Genomic DNA, 26,522 nt, shown 5'->3' on the forward strand with positions numbered 1-26,522 from the left:
ATGTAGTGGTGAGTTATTAAACCTTGACACACTATTCCTTTGTTTGTGCAGCATAAGATGTAGTAGTGAGTTATTAAACCGTGACACACCATTCCTTTGTTTGTGCAGCATAAGATGTAGTGGTGAGTTATTAAACCTTGACACACTATTCCTTTGTTTGTGCAGCATAAGATGTGATGGTGAGTTATCAAACCTTAACACACCATTCCTTTGTTTGTGCAGCATAAGATGTAGTGGTGAGTTATTAAACCTTGACACACTATTCCTTTGTTTGTGCAGCATAAGATGTGATGGTGAGTTATTAAACCTTAACATTTATCAGCGTAAGATATATCAGTGAGCTATTGAACCTTGACACACTATCCCTTTGTTTGTGCAGCATAAGATGTAGTGGTGAGTTATTAAACCTTGTCACACTATTCCTTTGTTTGTGTAGCATAAGATGTAGTGGTGAGTTATTAAACCTTGACACACTATTCCTTTGTTTGTGCAACATAAGATGTAGTGGCGAGTTATTAAATCTTGACATACTATCAATTAGTTTATGTAGTGTACATTCTAAGTTTTTGATACATTAAATAGAAATCCTAATGTTTAATAGTTAAAATAAAGACTAATACTTTATCAAGTAAGAAACAAGTTTATTATTTTGTAACTGATAATTACTTTCTGGTAATAATCCATATAATATGGTGCTTTCCCTGTATATAAAGAAAGCAATAACACCTTTCAAAATAGATATGCTGGCATTAATACATATATCCAGTCAGTATTACAATGTCATTTCTGAGACTAGACATACGTAAGAGGTTGCTACAATATTAGAATGACTATATGAAGAAGGATCCACCATGTCTAAACATTCGTCTAATTCATGTACAATGGTAAACAACAATAACAGAAAATTACAAAATAATTCCAACATCACAAACTTTGTGTTTCTGTTTCTTGGATACATCCTACTACAGATAAATAAATCCCTCAAATACATTACAACCAAGTTGTTCAACTTGCTATATTTATCACTGGTATAAATATTTTAACACATGTACAATAACTAAAAGTTGACCTAGAAAGATTTACATTCTGGGTAAATAAGATACTGCTGAGGAATGACAGTGTACCTAAAAACATAACTGTCACACTGTTGCATTGCACTACCTTCACGTAACAGGTTTGGCTATGTCATCATGTCACACTGTTGCATTGCACTACCTTCACGTAACAGGTTTAACTACGTCATCATGTCACACTTGCATTGTATAACCTTCACGTAACAGGTTTAACTACGTCATCATGTCACACTTGCATTGTATAACCTTCACGTAACAGGTTTAACTACGTCATCATGTCACACTTGCATTGTATTACCTTCACGTAACAGGTTTGGCTACATCATCATGTTACATGATGATAGTAAGATCATATAAATGGTTTGATTACATCATATTAAACGACTGAATAACAAACAATAAATTAAGTTAGAGATCAAAACTTAGATTATCACATGAATGTTTAGGTACATGCTACATCTCTAATACAGTCACCATCTTAAGTATTAACATGTCCATGACTGACTCTATTACTAAATATTTGTAAGCTTCTAAGACAATGCAACAATCTACTCTTTGTTAATGTTTCTGTAAATAAGTGCTAAGACACTAGAAGACCCAACTCGCTGCTTCTATGAAATTTTGAACATTCACATTTCTATAAAAACCTGCTTATCCATCTATAAAAAAAAAAAAGACATTAAAAAACTATATTTTAATGATCATGCAAACATTACCAGTAAAATGATTTCATTTATTATTAAATAATGCATCTATACTTGACAGGATGAAGAAAAAATTATGCAAAGGTGATAAAATAAAGAAAATAGATTGTTGGAGATAAATCACTTTAAAACAGTTGTATTTTTTGGTTTCCTTACTGGTGATATTTCAATCTAGAAAGATGTGTGCCAATTCATAACTTAAAGATACTTGGCTCTAAACGTCACTGCCAAGGAAATAAAATATAAAACTAAAGTATCTATGCTTGAGATCAACTGTCCATTATTCACATAAGATTTAGTCACCATTATTTCTTTTATATCTCTTTGGTTTTCTTCAACTTTATACTAATTATAAAAAATTAAGATATGAAAAATAATACAGATAGATATATAAATTATCACCAAGAAAAGTAGTGTGAGAAAACTGTTCCCTGAAAAATATAAGAAGCAGGTAGAGGGAAAAAAGAGAAACTGGACCACAGAAATGACTGTGTGGAAAAATAATAAATCGTTAAAATAAAACCTTTATTGGGAAAGACTGATAATATTGTGTTATACAGTAACAAGATTCATACAAAACTTCCTCAATCTATTATTAAAACTGTCAAAATTGGTAGGTGTGGTAGATCTAGGAGGCACAAGACTTGGAACAAAGAAGTTATCTGTAACTATAGTGTATGCACTTTCTTAAGTATGTATGGTCACTCCATATTTGTTTTACATGACCACAACTAGGATTCAGGAACATTTCCTGACTTTCAAGGTCTGGAAAATGCATATTTTCCCCTGACTTTCCAGAAAGTCCATGACCTGCATGAACTCCAAGTGACCTATAACATCAGAACATCTATAATTTTGACTTGGGGAAAAAAAAAGGAATAATAAATATTTGGCAATTTACAAGTGAAATCCACATAAAGACAAACTAAACATTTGTTCAAAAACAAGTTTCAAAATGTAAATATGATAAGTTTGGTAAATTAATCATATTTGTACCCATTCAAAACTTCCCTCATTTTAATTAAGGTATTCATTTAAGTGATGTCACTATTTTTAAAGGGAAAACAATGCAACATTCTGAGCTACTATGAAAAGCTCTGCTGGAATGTTTAACTGGAAGTCTTCTTCTTTAAAAATAACAGAATCTTATTTATCAAGTTACAAAGTCACAACTTCTGTAACGTTAAAACATGTCATGAGTTCTGCACCTCTTGCAGTTCAATAAAGAAGTCATGTATCTTACATACACTTAAAAAGAAAAAAAAAACTTGGATGAGTAGAATTAACCCAGTAGATCTTTTATCCATTTAGTAACAAACTATATATATTATTTTAACTCATAGCTATAATTTCAAAACAAACAAACATAAAAAAAACTTTTGAAATATTTCAACAAACTACCACCTTCTTTCATAAAAGGACCACACCCTCATTCAGAATCTTACACTATCATGGTCTATAGTCTTTTCCACTATAAAATATCCAGTGTTTATATTAATTTTTGCAGAAAAGTGATAAATGTTCCTTCTAATATATTGTGTTAACTGACACAAAAAACCACCTTATTTATGTAATCTATTGAGAAACTGAACAGTTTCTGAACCGTATCTTTGTCAATGGTTATGTTTACACCATTAACAGCACGAAAATTTTCATCAGGTATTGCACTGATATGGGTATTTGTTAAAAGCTACAAGGGAAGGTTTTATGTCTAACATGGTGACACTGAATGAAATGGGAAGTTAGATATAACACATGCAAGACAAACAGTACTAAAGAATGTACAAATGAATTTCAGATAAATACACTGTCTTCAAAAACATGAGCCCTAATAATAATAATACATTATATATTATATCACTAGTAATAACAACATTTTATATATAAAATAGTTATCAACTCAATCATTGAAAGTTTAATTTCAGCTACATTTAAAATACCCTTAAATTTCTAGTAAAACCGTATCCATGTGTATGTAAAAATAACAATATTTTTAATTTCAATTGTTTGTTACAGGTAACATCAGTAATAATCAGTGTTTTAAATTAATCACGATTCTGTAGACAAAACAAGTTGCTACAGTTATTTTAATTTCTAACAAAATGAAACATTGCATCTTAGTCCATGTCATTTAGCCCTAACTTATATTTGTACATGACAGACATTGTTAATATTTCCCAGTTGTAAAGTTCCCATTAAGAGTAAGTCTACAAGAAGTTCAGCTACTATTTAACCTCTTATTCTGTTTCCAATTCTCAAGCTCTGTTAATATTCTGTCTCCAAGCTGTAGCCTACGAGATGTACAGGAGGTACTGATGTCTTAAAATCTAGGACTACTGCAGTCTTTAGTTGCAGTCTTCTTCAGTTTTCCTTTGTTAAAGGCCTCGATAGAACCCAGTAACATCTTGCGATCGGATGGAGGAGGTGGGGACAGGTTGGGGAGGGGAACTCCATTACCATTTACTGAATTTGGTGGAGAAATTAAGAGTTGAGAAGGAGGAGGTGGTGGTGGTGGTGGTGGTGGGGGTATTGTTGGTAAAGTTGAAGATTTTTCTGCAAAACAGAAAGAAGCAAAAGTGTGCATTAGCCATGTAACACTGTCCATTTGTTAACCTTCACCAAGCTACTGAACAAAAAACATGTTTTCAACAGCACTGTAAAGGTTTCCAATTTTGATCTGTACAGTTACAACTGAATTAAGCAGCACAGCTACAGGAAATAAACAATCCTGAAATGTTTGAACCTTTGATGCAGTCTGAAACCTACAAATTTTAATAACTTCAGTAAAAACTGTCTCTGGAAAAAACAAACAAAAAGGTACTAGCAAAGATCACAGAGTTACTTAATGTACTAGTAAGAATATTTTAGGGCAAAATTACAATTCACCAAATCAAAAGTTGTAAATAAAATGTAACCTTTTCCGTCAAAGTGCGTGTAGTTCACAATCAACGTGATTTATACAGTGGTGTAGTAATAAAGACGCACTGGAGCTATAACACGGATTATAATGTGTAATGTTATATACGTAGTACATTGTATATGTTTGAAAGATGTTAGATAAATCAATGATAAAAGCTGTCCTGATTCTGATTGGCTGAAAATTCTGCCATTCATTTAATACTTGGTACTAAATAAAAGTGGGTGTTCATGGGGAAATTGCTCTGTGTAGGAATTCAAGGTTTCTTCACTGAAATGTATTTTTAGATACTTCCATTAAAATTGTACACAAGCCAGTGTTTATGTGTATAGTATTAAATATTAGTAGCTAAGAACCATGGGACTGATAAAAATAGTTCTGTCCCAAACCTGGTTTTACAGCAAACTTGGAGAATTAAAAAGCATAAGTTTGGAAAAGGTTATGTTTATATGACTAGGAAAGTAAGTGTGTGTAATCATTGTTTTAGCTATGAAAAGAAATACTATTTGTGGAAAGATAACACAGATGCTACATCAAAAGAATAAGACTTATTTTTTTGTAGAACCTGATGACGAAATAAAACAATCCAAACTTATTTTTTTAATAATTTAATACCACTTCCAACACTGACAGACATTTTCTAGTGTCGAAACTTGGAACTCTAAATTCCAGTATGATACAAGAGCTCTAATACAATGATTTCAATCAATAACAACTGTAAGACATATAAAACACAGCACAAAATTTACAGAAATGTCCACTCTGTTTGAATTTTCATACTATAACTGAACCTTTGATGTGGGTAGGCAGCTTTGATTGGAAATTATTAGTGCTTGTAACTTCTAATACTACAATGTATGTCCGTACATAAAAGTTTCTTGCAGACACCGAGATCTGATGATAATAATAGTTAAGATTATTCTCACTTAAGTCACAATATGTGTGAAAAGTTTCTCATTTGTTAAAACTGAAGTGATATAAAAGATAAATGTTAACAGTATAAAGGAATGTTAGCTGCTAACATGGTGTACCAACACAAGTTTCTACCTCCTTGTATAAATGCTATTTTAATCTTTTATTTCCAAGTATGTGCAATTTATTATAAACATGTGGTCATGAAAGTCGTTAGACTAATGGTGTCTTGGCTACCTTTGTTTCTTTGTGATTGTCTAAAGTTAACATCTGTTCTGCCCAAGGGAGGTATGACTGTAATGCTGTACACTGTGCAAGAATGTAGCAACGATATTCTTCGATGGTAGATGTGGCAATACCTTGAGGTTATGGTATTTGATTTATAATGATGTATTGATTAGTGCACTCTCTAAAGTTTAAACCCCATGTTTGATAAGGAAAGTTCAACTTCTTTCTGTAAAACCTTTTAATTTGTAATGCTAATTATATCTTAACAAATGTATTTATAATCACGTTCCCTCAAACAAAAAAGCTAAAAACAATACTTATATTTATTACCTCTTTCCACAATATCAGAACTAGAAACACCAACATTTATTTTTGTAACATTAATGTGAAACAGTTCTTTATCCTTTTAAAACTTTTTATGTGTAAAAAACAAAACAAAAAATGTATTTTTTTGGCGAAATACAAAACACGTCACAAGATAATACTAATATTACACATTGTTTCATTACAACATTAAAAAACATAAAAAAGAGATGTAATCATGGAAAAATATCTAAAAAACAAGTTTTTTCATACAAATATTTAAAATAATTTACTGTTATCTTTGTTAAAATTCATCAACATTTTAGTCTACAATAAAAAAGACTTCATCACCCATAACTCCAATATTTAATGCTCTGCTTTACCTACATAAACTCATGTGCTTCATTCCAGGATAATGTCCATAGCTGGGGACAAGGATACTGGACACAGGGTAGTGTGTGCTTAGTGGTCAGCTCTTGGAGCCTAAAGGAAGGACAGGTGTGGACAAAGCTATGATCTGACAAACCTTATTGATTAGTGGACACATAAAAGCTAGTTCAAAGAGAGGTTAGCGGGAGAAATACAGCAGCAGGAATCAAGTTGTATACTGATATTATCAAGTACAATTTAAGTCTGCTTTGGAACACACACTCAGATGTTTCTTTTGACAAATCTGTGTTCGCAGTTGATACTACAGAAAGAAACCTACATCAATTTCTGAACAAAAAATATTACAAGGACTTCACACATATGAATATGATATATTTAGCTTAAAGAACAAGTGTACTTCGTTAAAGTGAGAGCTTTAAGTCCAACCTGAAGAGGTTATCTGAGAACATCTACCTCTTGTGGTAATTATACAAATCTCACACACACTCATCAGTGACCTACTGCTTCTAATGTATTCTGTTTTTGAGCAAAACCAATGCTTTTCTTGTCTCTATCACAGTAATATACCTTTTAGTAACAAGAGTGTCAACACCGGTTATGTTTTAATCTCAGCATTGTCCTACAACTATGGCAACAAGAGCATGTGGCAAAACTGGCAATGTATTTAATCTGTTTCAACATTCCTGCCGTATTGGAAATCAGAAGCTGGATAAAAAATGTGCAGTTGAACCTGAAGTAGTTCAAACAATTTACTGAAGAATAAATAAGGGAAAAGTAACAAAACTGTGATGAAATTACACACAAAATAAAGGAAAAAGTGTTATAATTATGGAAATATGTTTGAAATAAGCAATCATACAAACAAACTAACATGTAAAACACACTATATCTCCTACATCCAGTGCTGACAAACTGCAGGACTCATCAGCTCAGCTGAGATATGGCAAAGTTACATTAAAAAACAAAAGAATTTTGTACGAGCCACAAAACATGCAGTATTTCAGATAGTTAGGTATCAAACACTTCTTACTTTTAACAAACTTCTGACAAAATATTAAGTGTTCTACTCTAACAATAAATTGGTGTTAAGGAACCACTACATATGTAATTTCAACAGATACAGAGAATTCCGTACAGCGTCAACAGTAGGAAACAGCAATGCAGAAGGGATAACGGAAAAATACACAAAAAATACAGGAGGGTTAAAAGCAAAACTTACTTATAAGATTCACACCAATGGTTAAAAATACAAAATGTAGGAGAGGATATGAAAGTCACAAAAATACTTATGCTAAATAATATTATCAAACTAGAATAAAACAAATCCTTAAAAAGGCTCAATCAATGTTGTAGCTATGAGGTGGCTAAGTTTCTGTGGTAACTTTAAGAAGATATAATTTTTGTGGTAACATAGGGATACTCAGTTTCTATGATAGGTTGATTTATATGGTAATTTAAAAAATGCTCAATTTACAGTGTTTTGGTCAATTGTCTAAAAATGTTTCCTTGAACCATTAATTTAAAATCACTACACATCATTAATTTCACCACTTGGAAACACTGATTCCTTGACTAATGACTTTCCCTTTACTGTGTTTTTCTTTTTAAAACTTATCCTTTCAACATTACTTTTTACTAATATTATCTTTTTTTAAATTAAAAAACAAAATGGGTTAATTTTAAACTACTCTTAGTTTAAAATCCTCAACAATTCTGTAGTTCAACTTTGGTAGAGAAAATTCTGTTATTTTTAAAGTTTTTTTTAGCAAAAACTGAGGTTATCATTAACATGATAAATCATGCAAATGTAAGACGAATAATAACAGAACCTGTTAACAGTTAAATATATCATTGATAATGTTAATCCAACACAACTATGTTTATACAATTTGATTATAAACTTAATGACAAGCTAAAGGTCGGACATGACAGATTTGAATCAACACTGGTTATTTTGTACCAAATTTAAGAATCAGGTGTTTATACATGGAAAATATATGGTAACATGAATATTTATTACTTCGCAACAGAGTTTTACCACACAAAGCAGTGCCACTTATTATGTGACAAGGACATTTTGAAGGACAGTACACTTAAATTCAAACTTTAGAAAATATCCAGGGAGAAATCTTGTACACATATTACCGATATTTATATTATATTATTGTACTGTCCTCTGGTTAAGATCAAGGGACTGTTCTGAATTACCTGATGTCAAAGGACTAGCTGTTGATGCACCATTTTGTACAGTTGTTGTTGTTGTTGATGGGACTGTTGTAGTGGTAGTTAGCTTCTGTTGCTGAAATAAATAGCACTACAGATTCTACAGTGGCCTTTAACACTATTACGGAATCTGCAGCAACCTTTCAGTGCAATACAGCTTTTCAAAAAATAACAAGTTACAAATGTAAGATATACATAATTTATATATAACAGCTTACATGTCTCATCAACTGACATGATAGTCAGTGCATCTGACCAACTGACAGGACAGCTTGATGTACACACAAGATAATTTAAAACCCGAGAAGTTGATTAATCCTGTATCAGCTACTTTTCATCATATCAAATACATATACCTTAAGAATTTAAATTATAAAAGAAATAATACTTTATGATATACAAGCATATAATTACTGCATACCAGTATGTGCAAGTTAGAGACTCATATAAAACACAGTAACTTTATTAAATAACTTTAGTTATGGTACCAGAAAACAAGGTTACCTTTTTTCTTTCATTTATTCGTTTTTTTATTTCTTCTTCCGACGTGAACTGAGCATGGACTTTTGATAAGCGCTGGCTGTGGCGAAACTAAAACATGCAGAGACAAGTTTCCACTCATTACGAAATAACAGTACAAGTATCACAAAAAGAAGGACAGATGGTCTAAATTATACTTGTACTTACACATCAATAACTATACCCATAGGAATTACACAGTGTCCTTAAGAACTGATGTATAGTGTGTTATGTTAAGTTTGGGTTAAAGCTTTGTTGCTAAAATTTCATTTGTTTATGATTTCAGTGTTGATTGAAGTACAGAAATCATATTCAAGAAAGATGACAAACAAACCCAGAAAAATATTTTCTTTATTTCACCTAATATTATGGCTAACATGATATTTGAGGGAATTTGAGCATCATAATTTACAACAGCTATTTTTTAATGACAATAACAAAACAAATATGTTAAGTTACAGTATTAGGACTTCTTTTTTAATTTGAAATCATTGCTGTATTTTGACACTCAAATGCCATCAAACAAGGTGTAAATCAAAATGTTAGGTAAAAAAAAAATATTTCACTGAAATTGTTTGTTGTCTTTCTTAAATATACTGTTCACGATCACTGGCCTACAAATTGACATCAATATAAGGGTAAAATTACCACTGACCTGTGAACCACTGTCAATGCAAGGGTAAAATTAAATCATCCAAAGAAATGAACAATATACATTTCTTTAAATTTTGAAAAAAAAACAACAAAAAAAACAAATAGACAAATACATCTTGGGTGATACATGTAAAGAGGTTCAAAAAACCTGAGAATTAAAATAATTTACGAAATAGTTTGGTTTTCTTTACACCCACACACACAACTTGTAAAGAAAAATTGTGTTAGTTTCGTTGTGTTTTAGAAAACTTTGTAAATAAATAAATAACCTCTAAATTAAGAGAAATATTTATTTGATTTAAATATTAGTCTAATGCAGGGAAAAAATTCTAATTCTTAAGAAAAAGATATTTAAAAAAAATGATAATAATTTGCATTATTTTTATCTTTGAAGCCAAACATTAACAATAAAACATTCATTAAGAATAATAAAATTATTGAACCATTAGGCTTAAACATAAACCAGTTAAATATAAATCAATATTACCCAATAAAAGGAAAATTCAGAAGTTTACTGTAAACATCCTCAAAAGTTACAGTAATCAAGGATACAAACTATAATCATCCAATATGCGAGAAATCTGTCACCTAATATGTAACTAAACAAGATTCTAAGCCTCACCCCTACATACACTACAAAAGGTAGGGGAAATAAACTCAAGAATTCAACTGACTTGAGATTTAACAGCTACACAAAGTTTCTCACTCAAGTTTTAACCAATTCCAAAACTATAAGAAGAAATTTTTCTGCTAAAAAGTAAACAAAACTGAAACCTTCCATCATAAACTGGCATATTACTTACAGACTTTTGTTCCTCTCTGATTCTGGCCTCTACTTGTTCTTTGGCTTTTTGGAGATTTTCCTTTAACTGAGATGGTACTTTTAAGTGGACCTTTTCCTGTCCCACATTCGACATGTTGGCAAAGAACCTATATATTAAAGAATGAAATAGATGCAAAGAAAACTTACAAAGTTCCTTTGCAAACTGATTTTGCTCTTTTTAATTTGACATATCATGATAAACATCTCTATACTTTAAGCTTCAACTACACATAAAAAATACAATGTAATCTTTTAACCATTATTAATGATATAAAGTAAAATACACCACTGATACAGTAAAATAAATATACAAATTTAAATACATGTGTGAAATATGAAGGATGAAAACGAAATATATTTTGGTATTAATCACTTTTTTTAAACACATAATAATATACAATAAACAAGATTATGTCATTACACCCGAGGAGAAAGTACAGTAAAAACAAGGTTTGGCTTTGTTAATAACATTCTTAATGTTATTTACATTTAAAATCACTAATAGAAACTGTTATAATAATTTGATAACATCTAGGAATACTTAGGACTACTGGTTATGTTAGGACTACTTCTGTGTTAGGAAACAGAGAGCAGTAACACCATGCACAAGAAATTATTTTTAAAAAAATTGCTTAAAAAATTCCAACAATTACGTAAAGTTCCTCTTATCCAAAGCCAGCAGAAGAAAAATTAAAGAACATAATGGAAAAATATATTTTATAACTTTTATAAACTTTTATTTATTTGAAGCATATTAAAAAAAAACTACAGGGAAGGTTAACAAAAACACAAAAACACAAACACCTATAAGTGGCTATCAGCGATTGATTTTTCTGATAATTACAATGCAACAAAAAATTACCAGTCATATAGTGCCCTAGAGTTTTTCTGGGACTCATAAGGAATAATAATTGATAAATCAGAAATAAAATAATTGGAAGAAAAAACTTTTATATATGGTGTGTGTGTGTGTGTGTGTGTGTGTGTGTGTGTGTGTGTGTGTGTGTGTGTGTGTGTGTGTGTGTGTGTGTGTGTGTGTAGATTTCTCTCTCTTTGTTGGATTTATCACAGACTTACGGATGCATTAACAAATGGGATACTGATGGAAGTCCATTTTTGCATGCCTCAGTTGAAATGGTGGCTTCCAGGATTGATCCTAGAGTTAAAATGTAAAATATTTTAGAAGCTTCCAAACACAGGAATCATTAGTGAAAATTAACACTATTTTTTTATAATCAAAAATATTATAAAAAAAACATTTCATCAATTTCTTTAGTTTTATAATCTATCATGTTCTGATATGATGTCAGTTTTTAACAGAAGATACAACAATGGTTCAAGATATCTGGAGTGTAAAGTAACCTAAAGATACTGCTCTTAAGGCCAAAGCATCCAAACCCAGCACCTCTTCAAAGAAAGGATATACAGCATCCCATAGTTCACTGTTTTATTTGTCACCTGGAGAGAAGTCTGGGGTTTTCTACTTCATATAATACAACAGAAAATCTGACTAGTATGGTCAAAGCCCATGGTTCACGTATGGCCATCACTAAGTTAGAGCTGTTGTCCAGATGATGAAAGAACAGTTGGCAGGAACAATTTCCTTCAAGGCTTCTCATAACCTTGAATGGCAGTACAAGGTCTTGTGTGTGGGTTATTAGTGTATGACTGCCTATTACACTAACAGGAAAACTTTATTTTCATGGTGCATATGTGTTACTCAGATACTATATCAATGTTCATGCCCTCGGCTTTATCAGAGGTAAAGTAGGAGTTACAGTAGTAAAAATATGAGATAAAACATACAGAAAAACTTAAAAAAGATGTACACTCATAAAGTCACAAAAATTACAGTTATTTAAATGGACAACTTTAGTTTTATTCTTCAAGTGAACCACATCTTGATCTGATCATATCTTTAGTACAAATACTTTATTAAAAACACCCCTGATTTGTGTATAGTAGATTTGTACTGAAGAATAAATACTTTATATACTTTAATTAAAACAAATATTTAATACTAATACCAGCCATCTCAAGAATATTTTTACTTCAAGAGGGCTTCTCATCATCTTGAATGTTTTGTACATGAATTCTGTATATATCTGAAAATCAAACCATATCTATGTTAACATAAGACACATACCCGCACAGCTACATTAATGTAAGACCCATACCTCATACTTCTAAACTAACATAAGACCCATACCTGACACAGTTATATTCATGTAACACAGTAATAAATTTAATATTATTTTAATATTTATGTTTGCTTCAGTTTGATGCATGTAATGTGTATTGTTAAACATGCATTGTACAAGTTCAACCTCTCTCTAAATCTGTAAAAGATTCTTGAGTGTAAGAATCAACAATGTACATTTTATGAAATCACTAGCATAAACTTGAATAATCAGTGATGTCGAGAAAACCCACTTATAGAGAAATATATATGCAAAAACGGCTCGTTTGGGTTGAGAAAATATTTTACATAGAAGAGCAAACAATGTTTCGACCTTCTTCGGTCATCGTCAGGTTCACAAAGAAAGAAAGAGGTAACTGACCGGTCAGTTAAAAATGAGGCGTTTTTGCATATAAACTTGAATAATGTTGCCAAGTCAATGTTTGAGAAGATGGGGAGACATAATATTACTAGTTTACTACAGTCCATATACTACAAACCTCAGAAACTATAATTGTGATAAACACTTCTTAATCAGAAAACTACACATACTTGGTCAGGAATATTTATAGATTTTGAACATTATAAAACTGTTCAACTTCAGAGAATTAACTCAGGATGTTAGTATTTCTAAGAGTACATTAGGTATCTTATATATTTAAAAATGGATGGTATGGATAAAGAAAGCACTAAAAGAGGAGCAAACAACGTTTCAACCTTCTTCCGTCATTGTCAGGTTCACAAAGAAAAAAAGGGTTACTGACCACATGTTTGAAGACAGTTGTGTAATTGAGTGTAGAAATGTAGAGGGCATTGCTTAGATGTTGGATATATTTATTAATATAGGTATAAAGGTGTTCCTTTATATTGGTTTATTTTGGGCTTGAGTTGTTGTACAAGTAAGGCTTCTTTAATTTTTCATTTGTTTATCTTCCTCAGTAAAAAGTGAGCTTTTAAACTGTATGAAACCAATCAAGAATAGACAGCCAGCTAGTTTTAGCTAAGTGTAACATCAACTCAGAAATAATTCACTTGTCATGAGCCTGGACCACCAATAAAATTTATAATTCCAGACCAGATAAAAGACTGAATATTATTTGTGAGTAAGTAAACCTTTGAAATAAATATAATTATTTGTAATAACTATTATTATAAATTATATTGTTATTTGTATATTAAAATATATTTGTGTTAAGAAAGAAAACTGTGTGCATGCATACTGTTGGCAAATATCAAAATTAATATAATATAATTAATTTGACACATAAACATTCAATTAACTTTTAAATTCAAATTTTTGGTTATTTGAAATCATAACACATTAACATTTGTCGGAGATAAGTAACAACATGTAACAACAGCTACAGTCATGTAAAGCCTGTACATCATACTTCTACATAACACCTATATTGTATATAGCTGGAGTCACGCGAGACCCATGTGTTACATAGCTACATCCAAGTTTCAATATTAAATATTTATATTAACACAATATACATATTTGATGCATGAAATTTCACATAAAGTTCATATATTACTTGTCTACATTTACATTAGAACCTTACATTACTGGTCTACATTCAAATGAGACCTATAATATCTAAATTTTAACATTTTGTTTGTTATTCCCAGAAAATAAAATTTGGATGAAGCCTTTTGTACCACCTTTAGCTTCAAAGCTCTGATGTCATTTCACTAAACACAAATCATTTGTGTCACTTGGTCAGATCTGAACATATTGTACTTTCATTGCTTCTTTTAATACCTTCAATAGTTTTGAATAACAACAATAGTCAGAACATAAGTGACTGAGAGTTTGATATTTTTACTAGATTAATTTCCAGCCAACAAACATAGTTTCTTGCTAAACCTTCACTCAAACCTTCCGACATTATGGGTTACAAATACAAAAACATCTGACCAGAAATGACCACAATTATATGGTCACATTTGGGAAATGGAAACCCCAGACTGTTCTTGTTTTTCTGTAATGCTGTAATATTATAAAATATAACTTATAACTCTTTGAAAGACAATAACAAAGTAATAAAATCCCTACTTACTCAACTCAGCTGGACATTCTGGAGGGAAAGAATTGCAGGTTGGTCTGAGACACGGAGAACCAAAAGTCATCTCATACACAAGGTGACCAAAAGAATATGTGTCCACATTCTGCAAAGTCTGAAAAAAATTAGAGGTAGAAATAAATAAAACGTAATAAAAGCAACTAAAACAGTCATGATATAAACATGTGGTAAGTTTAGGTTCAGTCCTAAATTCACTTCTTATACACAAAATTTCATTTTTCCCACTGTTTCACAGTTCCATCATCCAGCCATACTGGCCACCTATATGCATTGGAAATAAAGAAGCACTTATATACAGTGACCTACTAGAATTAGAATAAAAATAGTTACATGATGATTCAATCACAATGTAGGAGACGATGATACTGTAGTTTACCTGGACTTTACGTAATTGTATAAACTGTGGTCGCAAGTAAGCTGGCAAACCCAGAAGCTGGTTTTCTACTTCCAACAACCTACACATCTCTTTTTCTATGATGATGTTTCCAGAGTGTAAATGGCCTGTAAAAACACACCATTACATTACATGTGCCATTCATGTTTCCTTTATTTCTGTGGGCTGTTATTGCACACTTATATGACATTTATTAAAATAACCACATATAGGTATTTAAAAATTACTGCTCAATCTAACATAAATAGAAATATTTTTTAAAACTTTAATGTTTCAAAACATTAGTTGGAAAAATGGTTGACTAGAAAATACTACTATGTAAGGAAGACCACACATGAAAATACATTCAAAACTGGACACAGAATCACATAAACACAGTATTTAAATCATATAAAAATATTTTTATGGCACAATTTTAAAGAAAGGATTAGAGTATTTATTTGATAACAGATTACATTTAAACTTGTCATTACATAATCTCCATTACAAAGGCTCTGTCATAAGGTTATCATGTTCAAAGCACACAACCTATCTCCGCTTACTTTCCATAGTACACCTAGTGTATGAGTATAACGGTTTCCTAGCACCAATTTTAACAGTTTGAAAGCACGGACATCCACTCGTTTGTCAACAAGGCTAACAAATCTTTGTAGGAAATAGCATGGATATCCATTTCAACCTTCATCTGCTTGAGATGTGCAATGGTTTAAGTTTCATCCTGGTGGACCCATACCCTCTTGACTTAGTTTCCAGGCAGAGATCCTTCTTGATTATGTTTTGTACTGTTGCCCACAGCATGTAGGCAGCTTTTGGCACTAAACGTTTTATCTGTGAACTCCCCCTGATAAAAAAAAAAAAAAAAAAGCCATGCTTTGCTTACCAGGACAGATATGATTTACTGCAAGTTTCTTGCAATTCCCCCAAGCTGACACACCTCTTCCTTTGTTTTCCAATGCCACTAAGAACAAAACATATCCCTATATGGGAAATTCTAAATCACTTATGTGATTACATCTCTATGACCTAAGTATATGTATACTCTTCCCAAATGTGATTAACTTTCAGTTGAATCCCACTACCTATGTAACAATGTTAAAATGTAGTTCTGATACATTATGTTCCATTACAACTTTATACTTACTGATTTGCACATTCAAAATACATTTATTATAATGTATACAACTCTCTGTAGTTATTAATAAAGTATAAAACAAAATATAAATAAACAATAACCTCACCATGAGGTATCCCTTTATCTTGCAGAAACTTTAAAGCTACAAGAATCTGTTGACCAAACTTTTTGATCAAGTGCTGAGGAACAGGAGTAACTGACTTTGGACTAATGTATTTCTTCAGGAAGGAATTTCTTGGCTTACACTGAAAATGAAAAGTTATTATACTTGCAAAACATAACATTTATCATTCTCTCTCTCCTAGATGTTTGTGATTAATTAACCTACAAATTTGTTTTTATAAACTGATATCAATACACTTTTTATCTAAAGATACTCTCACACAAGTTGTTGTAAATTATACAAATTACTAACAAACCACAGTAGATGGAAGAAACCGTCAAAATTCTGAAAACTGAAAAAAATAATTTTGACATGTAAGTGTATCCTTTCCAATCCCTGATTGTCTTCTAGTAAAACAACTGACAGTTTGTTTCATTTACTGTAGTTTTACAGTCTGCTCAGACTTTAAAAAGAAACTTCATTAACCTCTCACTGTTAAAATAAAGTATAACAGCCATTTTCATCTCAGTATTAAAGCACCTATCCAAAAGATAACTGACAAAGTTAAGCAACACCCTCTGTGAATGAACGTTTCTACTTATTTTGTAACTATTATTCATTCAGACCTGTAAACATAAGTTGGTTATAATATCATGGAAGCCGAAAAGCATACAGGTCAGTTTTAATAATAAAGGTTTCTAACATCATTAACCAGGACAATAAAATGGCCACTTGTACTAGTTCATAAAGAGTCTTAACAAGAGCTAATTTTTTTTTTTAAATAAAGAGATCAACATGGCATTATATCTCAAAACTAAAGTTGCTGAAATTTTAATGAAGCCATGTTTGCTTAGGAAGTAGAATGAATTGAAACAATGAATTATTGTTTCAGAAATTTCCACAATGCAACACAAGAGTTATTTACACTAGTTCTCCCTGATGTTTAGCTGGTAGGCTAAACAGAAGGTGGATAATGAAAAGGACCTACTGCCAATTCTGGGATTACTAATGAAATAATGGAATTTAACTATCATTTTTATAATACAACCAAGTTTAAAACATGGAGCACATTTTACAGTAATGGGATGTGAAAGAAGGATCCTCAGATTCAGAATCTGGCAGGCTAGCCACTCTAAACTAAATTAACATGAAATATTTTATTGGTAGTAACCAATTCATACATACATTCCCAGTACTAAACGTTATTCAACACAAACACTTAAATGAAATGTATACCGAATGTAGTTTTGTAAGTAATTTTCTTCGATCTGTGAAATTAAGTTTCTGCTTATAACTAAATTTATGTCCACAGGGTCCTCGAAAGTGTACTGTTTAAAGTGTAACAAATATTTTCACTTCTTGCTTTTTACGTTCATATGTCATACTCTGTTGTATGTAACCTACAGAAAGCATAATTATTCTCCTGAAGCAAGCAAAAGTATAAACTGTAATGTCAAGTGTCCTTCATGTGATATCATTTTAATATCTACTGGCTGACTAGTAGACAACACATTACTGTATTATGGTTAAAATAGGTGATCCCCTCTAAGCAACCTTCTGTCCTTTTCAGGGAAACAAATATTTCTTTCTAAACATTTCACAATAACTTTCACAAATAAAACAAAACCCCTACTTATGCTGGTTTAAAGCTAATGATGGTTGATTAGTGTAGAACCAATCATGAAAATATAAATATCTGTATTGTAAAAAAAAACAAAAAAACTTGTACAGTGTATAGTTAACGGTTAAAGGTTAAATTCAATTTGGCTTAATTTAAGACTGACATTCAAAGACAGTAAGAGAATGTACAACCTTTTGATTAAACACTGATTTAAGATTAACTTCAGTAGGACACGACATATTTAGAGTTTTATAAATGGAAGTATTGTAATAATATAAAAGTATAAAAGTATCACAACTTGATAAATATTAACACAAGTGTTACCCTTTACAACATGTTAAAAACTATAAAATATCAAGCTTGAAAAACACCACTGTACATGTAAATGTACACATTTATCTCAGTGATACAAAATTTTGACAAATTTTCTCATTTATATCATAGTTTCAACTGGTTATTCAATTCAGTTCTTATTTCTGTGCTTTAGAATTATTTATAAGAATTTTGGCATTTGAAGAAAGCAAGTCTTACCTTACATATAAGATCTCTCAGAGAACCATTTTCTTCAAAATTTCTGATAAACAATCCCCCACTTTCCCTGACAGAAGCAAATGTTATAGGATAAATGAACGGATGCTAGAAAAAGGGAACAAAATGAACATTAAATTAGTCACTGTCCAAATGTAATAGATCAAAAGAAGGTTTGTTTACAGTTTTCAACTACAAGTTTTTCTTTTGATTAGGTTATTAGTAAATTATTCATGAAAATCCACTGGAAACAATAACTTACCTTTTGATTCACTTATGTGCTCTTCAACTAAATCCAAGAAACTGATTCAGAAACCCACAAATCTCTTGATCTTCCATTTGGAGGCCTCAATATTAATATTTTAGAAAATTATATGTAGACGGTTAACTTCAAAAATTCCCTTATGTCACAATTTAGCTTTTTAACCCTAAATGCTGGAAGCTGATCTTGAGAATCCTCTTAACTCCCAATAATCCCCCATAATGATGGGGAAACTTGAATATATGAACAATAAATATTGCTTTGAACACCTGCTTAGAAGCTAAAACTAAAACACATTCTGTTCAAAATCAAGTAAAATACACAAACACAGAAAACGAAGTACCAATGAGAACTGATACATTGAAATAAGCATATAGAAAAAAAAACAGTTGTTAAATACTGAACGTGTCATTAGTACATACCAAGTAAAACAAGTTGTTAAATACTGTATGTATCAGTTACTTACTAACACTAAAGAGACAAAACAGAGAAAAAAATGTTTCACAAAAATTAGGACATCAATCTTTATAATATATATATATATATATATATATTTGATTTGAAAGTAAGTTTTCACATCTTGGTGGTCTTCCTATATACCATATGACAAATTACCATTAATAATGTAGTTACATTATGACATTCTTACCTTAGAAAAACAGAAAACTGTGTGTATCTCTGCAGACGGTTTCACTGATTTAAATTATCTTATCATTAAACAAAATTCAAAAGTAGTGAAAAAATAAACAAAGTTTCTGGTATATTTGGCACCTTCTGTGTGTCATAAACTATTACCTGTAAACCAGTCAGAAGCTTTATAGCTGACTGCAAATCTTTGTCTTCAAGATAATGGTCAGGGCCAAGTGGGACCTAGAAGCATGAAAGGAAAAAAAGCCATTTTGGTTTTCTTTACAAAAAAATTAATTTATTCAATCAACAAAATAAAAGATATTTTACACTTTAATAAAAAAACAACAACAACTAACACCAGAGCAATCTCTTTTTTAAAAAAGTCTTGAGTCATCCAACAAGTCATTGGTCCTCAGTGGCACTAGTATGTCTACAAAGTTATACCACAAGAAATTGGCATTTCATACCTATGGTGGGTTAAACACAAATAGCCTTTTGTGTTGTTTTGAACTTAATTACAACAACAACCAACAAATAATTAGGGATTTTATTGTTTCTGTCACAATGCTGTTAGTATGTAAAAATCACAAAGATTACACAGTACCATAAACCAGTAATTTACTGAATATTAACCAACCTAATGAGTAGAATGGTACAGTCTGTTATTTTAAACTGTGATGAAGTTATTTGTGACCATGTGTATAAGTTAACACATGTTGTAATATGCTTGTTTATTATGCTTCCTGTCTTAAAAATCTGCATATTATAAATGTTAGTTTTTCAGTGTTGTTCAAAACAAAACTGAAATTTCATCTTTTTATCTCAGTTATTAAATCTAGACTTCCTTTAAAACACTTTTATTGTTTTAAATTATAATAGAATTTGTAATAAACATTAGTTAAACTAAACTACAGACTCCAGTAGCAACATTGTTTTGAAAAAGCTTTTCATTACAAATCACCTGCAATAACTGAATATCATGTAATTTTTTATGAAGATCAAAGTCAAACAATTACATAACCTTTTTTTAAACTCAATTCTCCAGTATAATGCTACATACCCAAGAAAGAACCTGCCGCTCCTTGGACTCTCCTTTTGGCTTGATGAGAAAATACTGCTTTCTGAGCCTCCAACCTCCACATCAAAATAAAACAGATATTACATTACACATGTTGGATTCTTTTTTTTTTAACAAAACAAAAAATACAGAAGAGTTATTTACTTAAAACAAGTATCGAAAAATTTGCAGCTGTTACAATACTATGATGTAAGGCTTCCTTTCCTTTCTCTGCAACGAGAGACCACAACGAGATACATAAAACATGTTACCACTTCCTCTGTCGCTTGCATAACTACGAAACCTTTCTACAGACCACCTAAAGAAAGACTGTGGACTAGAAATTAAAAATTGTTAATACAGACTGTAATAAGTTCATTTATTAAAGCCTAGCACTCAATAAATGGTTATTATTTTAATACATGATAGAAGTACTAATATTGGTAAACAAGCTTTTTTTATTTCATGTTTCAGAAGCATAAAACTGGAATGGCTCCACTACAGGGTGCTCAAAGAAAATGCTTGTTGTGTGGAGTTAGGCATTTTATTTGTTCTATCGTTTCTAGAAATACCAAGCACAGAAAGCTCAAAAGTGCCACAGAATAATGTCTTATAATCTTTTTCAGTTCTCAGCTAAAGCTATGATGATTTAACCAGCCTTTAATATTAGTGATATAACAAAATTCAGCACAACAAAAACTTCTAACAATAGTTCATGTGAATATTTACAAATAAAATAAATTTAATGTAAAACTCACCTCACAAAAGTTAACATATGGAATAACTTGAATAAAAAAATGAAGAAACCCTGACTAAGATTTCTATACAAAATATACTTGTTTATAAATTGCTAACTATTCCACATAAAAACCATTATATTTCTTGGCTTTAACACTAAATCAACATTATATAGAGATTTTTTTTTCTTATAGCAAAACCACAGCAGACTATCTAATGTGTCCACCAAGAGGAATCAAACCCCTGATTTTAGCATAGTAAATCCAGAGTTTAAAGCTGTCCCTCCTAAATATGTAACAATAAATGAAGAAAGTATTCCAGTCTTTAATGAATAAAAGAAAAACCAGAAAATGGTCTTGTAAACATCCACCTCATGAAAGAATCACAAAATCTTTCCCCTAACTCCATTATAAAGTTGGGAGTAGCTGTGAATTAATGGAAAATAGATGAAGTAATAAATACCATTATTAAAAAATATCAATTTATTCACTTTTTGCTCTTTAATCGTCAAATGTTTAACACCACATGTAAAAACATGACATGTGGATGTTTATTAACTCTGTGACATACAAGTTAATTCTTAAAACACTTACCCATTTCAGGAAGAGGTTCAACCACTTCCCACCGAGACTCTGAACGAAACGCCATGGAAACATGCTGAAGGGCTGTTTCTATTGTTAAAGAATAAAATAACATTTAGATATCTCTTAATCTATAGATGTGGACAATTAATGGAACTTTTTAATCAATTGATTTGCATGATCATTAACCAATTATATTCACCTAATCAGTTATTCTCAAGAGTTAATTTAAAGGTGTCTTTTTCCAAAATGGCATTTCTTTCCTTCATAACTAAAAAAATAAAGAAAAGATTTTGAGTAAAACACACAATAAACTGCAAGGATGCTGACCTTTAATAAAATAGTTCTATTAGTTAAAAGAATCATCTTTTATCCTATAAGAATGAGAACAAGATTAGCTACACAGATAGATATACACAAGGCTTAAGCCTCAGGAATTCTGGTGAAATGTTTTAAAGTTCTCAGCTGCACCTTTATTGAGGTATAAGAAACAAAAATCAAACCTGTGTAACATTGGTGAAAAAACATTTTTTTGAAAGACATTATAATTGAGAGCTGAGCTCAATATTGAGAGGTAAGACCTTATTTAGTTTCAATGCATGAGTAAAGCCACGGAATGTTAAGCACTGTATTTGGGTCAATGCAGGAGTAAACTCACAATGATATATGGTGTATTTAATTTTGACAAACAAGTTACAGAATGTTATACACTATTTAGTTACCAGTTCAAGCTCCTGATAAAAACATGAAAACAAAGATTTCAATTTTACACACATATTTAAATATTTAAACGATAAGGACAATGTTATGCTAATAATACAGTATTTCTACAACTTTGAGCATACAGATGTGAATACAATGTGCACTATGGAAGATCTGACACCTGCCTAAATATTATTTTGATGTCTGACATTTTCTCATGCTACTCTGGTTCTATTTTACACATAAGAATCTAGCAGATTTTAAGGCAATTACATGTTGAAAAATATACCATATACTTACCAACAAAATTACATGAATATTGGTCTGGATCAAGAAACTGTTTTACTGCTAAGGAATTTGCCAACATTGGATTTTCTAGAACTGCATTAATGTAAGCCTGAAGAAAGTAAAAAGTAAATGACTAGAGCTATACAATATAAAGGAACTATACAACTTTCTTTCTGTAGGAAAGATCAGCCACTGTTGGGTGGTGAACAATAAAAAGTTACTGCATGTTATACAACGTATTAAAATAAACCAAAACTTCAACATCAAATCTGTTTTAATGGCATCTTAAATTTTCTACATTATAATTTTAAACAAAATCACTCAATTCAGTATCAGTAAATTGTAAAAGTCATACCAGCTGTTAAAACAACTTACACATTATAAGAACCTCTACAGAAAGGGGCTTACACATTACATGTACCAGTAGAGAAGGTAAAACAGGACACTTGTATAGTGTTTCCTATGACATTACATCACAAAAAGACGGGTGATGTTTTTAATAATTCTTTCTTTAGTAGTTCTCTATGGGTTCCACGTAGAAATAACATAGAATGATTATTCACCAAAAAATTACCATGAATTTTATTGTACTGTACAGCCATACAAAACACTGATTACACTTTACTAGTGCAAGACATTATATACAGTAATAAAACACTTGTTAGTTCTGTAACTGGTGTTACACTGAAGGAAGTACTCAATGAAGGTAAATGCTACACAAAATCAAAATATTTCAGCCACCTCTACTGATATACATAAGCTTTCAAAGGAATAGTTTGTTATATGTAACACTAAAACAACCATGAAAAACAGGTACCATACCTGTAATCCTTGTTGCCGTTCTGCTATGAATTCTCTGCCCATGTTACCAAAGACCTTTTTTGGTGGAAGTGTGAGGTCAATACTGGCAGATTGGAGTTGTGTGTTCAAGGTAACAAAGTCACTATACCGACGAGAAAGGTGCCAGAAATTATCTCCAGCAAGTCCCCGTTGAATCCTCAAAATGTAAGCCTACAAATCAAATAGATGTTAAATACTAACTGATATCTTGTCATCTACACATTATGTTAATTAAATGCTCCTAAAGCATATCTTATATTGTAAAACTAATCTTAAACTAGACCTTCAATATTTACAAACACCTCTTTTGTTAGAATACTGGGAAGAATGAGATATTACAAAGTGTCTCTCATAAACATAAAACAGTCATCAATCAGTTCTAACATATTTGTGCATGAGCCTTTCCACCTAGAGTCAAATAAATACCAGCATTAAAAGATACGAGATACGATTTTTTCATAATGTTACTAATTTTTAACAATCTTGTATAAGTGAAAAGCAAGCTGTTCATATTGGAGAATGAATTCATGAAATGAAAATTAGCTACTTATTGTCAGTAACTGTTTATTCTCATCAAGATAAATGGAGAGAGAAAGACAGCATTACTGAAAAACAAACTGTACTCAATGTAATCTTCTTACAATTTTTGACAATCTTGTTTTTTTTAAAAAACTTGGTAATCATGTCATTTATCCAAATAAAGAAATATAACTAATATACTACAGTGTTATAGTAATATTATCATTACTGTAACCAATTTTATCATTAATGTCTATGAGATTAATTACAATTATTTATAACTTAAAATCAATAGTAAGATAAAATTACAGCTCAGAATTCATCACAAATTTATATGTACTTCATACATTTTGCAGAATGTTAAAGGGAAAAAAGGGAACTTATTAACCCATCAAGAGTGTTCCTTCCAACTCCCGATTATGACCATCCCTTACTGGTCATGTATTCATCCAGTCTTTTCTTGAACTCAGTTAAATTGTCTGTCTCCACCACTGTTGAGGTCAGCTCATTCCAAAAGCCAACTATCTTGTTTAAAAAGTAATACTATCTAAATTGCAGATGACTCCTACACTCCAAAGATGCCAAAATTTGAATTTACAACCCCTCATCTTATTGTTTTCACTGGTAAACATACAAATGTTTGATGTATCTATATTATCAATACCCTTAATAATCTTAAACACTTCTGACCTTTCTCCAGATAAAACAAGTTTCAAGATTTTAAGTCGCTCCTCATAGGGCAATCACACCATCCCAGGTAGCATCCTGGGGACTCTGCTCTGAGCCTTCTCTTGGGCAAAAGAGCCCAAAACTATACACAGTGCTTTAAATGAGGCCTTACGAGTTATCTATATAGTGAAACAATACTTCTCATACTTCTCTTGTCTTGTATTTAATATTTCATTGTATGTTACCCAAAGTCCTATCAGTCCTATTACTAGCTACAGCACACTCTTCAGATTACTCCAGTAATTTCTCAATCACAACATGAAGATATTTTTCACTAACCATAGTATTTATTATATAACCATTTAAAATGTAACAATTTATGTAGAAACCTACACAGATCACCTAACATTTTGGATAGTTAAACATCATCTGTCACATGTTGACTTAATACATCAAATAATCTAAATCTCTGCAAGTCTGTAGTATCTCTGATACAATTAGCCACCTTAAAAATATTAATGTAATCTACAAACTTCAATATTTTGTTTGTCATTTCAGAGTCAATATCATTAATATAAATCACAAAAAACAGAGGACCCAGCACACACACCACTTGTAACTGTGGTACAGTCAAATCTAACTCCATTTATTTCTACTCCCTATTTTGTATTCTCCAGCCAATTCGGTAACATTTCCCTCAACTACCACAGATTTAATTTTTGTAACAAGTCTTTTATGGGACACCTTATCAAACACTTTCTAAACAAAGTTACACGAACCAATTCTTTAATAACTTAATAAAGTACCAGTAGTAATGGTGATAATAATAATAGTATTAATAATATTCGTTTAGTATTAACTGTTACTAACAGCAAGTGTTAGTAATAACAGTGTACAGTGTACGGTTATACTTCTGTCACTGACAGTGTCAAAAATAATAGTATGCTGCATGGAACCTCCTATAAGCAGTTCAAGTTATGTTGATGCCATAATCAGTACATATGAAATTACAACTTATAATAATTTTACCTGAACCTTACACAAAATTTAACTTACTGTATGGCCCTGTACATTTTCGGCAGCTTCTATGATACACGTTAATTGCTGTGTGTCATCTAATACAACTCTAACAGACATTCTACTCTCAAACATTGCCATTATAGGGCGTTTAACTACTTTCGCATGCCATCTACTGGTATATTTACACAAAATGCATCATATAAAAGAAAAGTACAATTAATAAATTAGGTTATTTATATCCAGTGATTTTTGGAATATTTTATAAATGTACACATGTTTTTTATTTATTATATGCATTATGACAAAAATTTATCAGCAAGTATCATTAAACATATGTTTAAAATATACATATTTCTTTCATAAACTTATTAATCGCCCTCTCGTGGTACATGGATAAATTATTAAGCTTGGCATTCATTGCAAGCT

At 31.0% G+C, this 26,522-nt stretch overlaps 1 protein-coding gene across 9 annotated transcripts; it reads right to left on the reverse strand.

The window, feature by feature from the left end:
• Positions 1-620: 620 nt before the first annotated feature.
• On the reverse strand, positions 621-26,254 carry LOC143236307 (PX domain-containing protein kinase-like protein). 9 transcript variants are annotated; one of them, XR_013019525.1, is made up of 17 exons: positions 26,133-26,254; positions 23,871-24,059; positions 23,061-23,157; positions 22,071-22,148; positions 20,743-20,816; positions 19,848-19,922; positions 18,794-18,898; positions 16,645-16,783; positions 16,287-16,364; positions 15,389-15,513; positions 14,989-15,106; positions 11,824-11,902; positions 10,727-10,853; positions 9,255-9,341; positions 8,736-8,826; positions 1,216-4,330; positions 621-1,161 (listed from the first exon to the last, which is right to left on the reverse strand). XR_013019525.1 is itself a non-coding variant. In XM_076474582.1 (16 exons), the coding sequence occupies exons 1-16, from the start codon at positions 26,232-26,234 to the stop codon at positions 4,098-4,100; spliced, it is 1,797 nt and encodes a 598-aa protein (XP_076330697.1). In that variant the 5' UTR covers positions 26,235-26,254; the 3' UTR covers positions 621-4,097. The 9 variants fall into 9 exon arrangements, 3 of the variants coding, with proteins under 3 accessions (XP_076330697.1, XP_076330698.1, XP_076330699.1); XR_013019528.1 differs by adding an exon at positions 6,525-6,620 and having other exon boundaries at positions 621-4,330; XR_013019526.1 differs by adding an exon at positions 6,525-6,828 and having other exon boundaries at positions 621-4,330.
• Positions 26,255-26,522: the final 268 nt, after the last annotated feature.

This window comes from Tachypleus tridentatus, chromosome 13 (assembly GCF_004210375.1).
Source record: "Tachypleus tridentatus isolate NWPU-2018 chromosome 13, ASM421037v1, whole genome shotgun sequence".
Lineage (NCBI taxonomy): Eukaryota > Metazoa > Arthropoda > Merostomata > Xiphosura > Limulidae > Tachypleus > Tachypleus tridentatus.

Bases quoted from the DNA above. Each gene is read 5' to 3' on its own strand.
- LOC143236307 (XM_076474582.1), bottom strand. From the start codon at position 26,234: ATGGCAATGTTTGAGAGTAGAATGTCTGTTAGAGTTGTATTAGATGAC. The intron at 20,817-22,070 runs GTAAGTGTTTTA...TTTGATGTGGAG, and splicing joins TGAACCTCTTCCTGAAATGG to GTTGGAGGCTCAGAAAGCAG. The intron at 15,514-16,286 runs GTAAGCAAAGCA...GTGTTTTTACAG, and splicing joins AGTAAATCATATCTGTCCTG to GCCATTTACACTCTGGAAAC.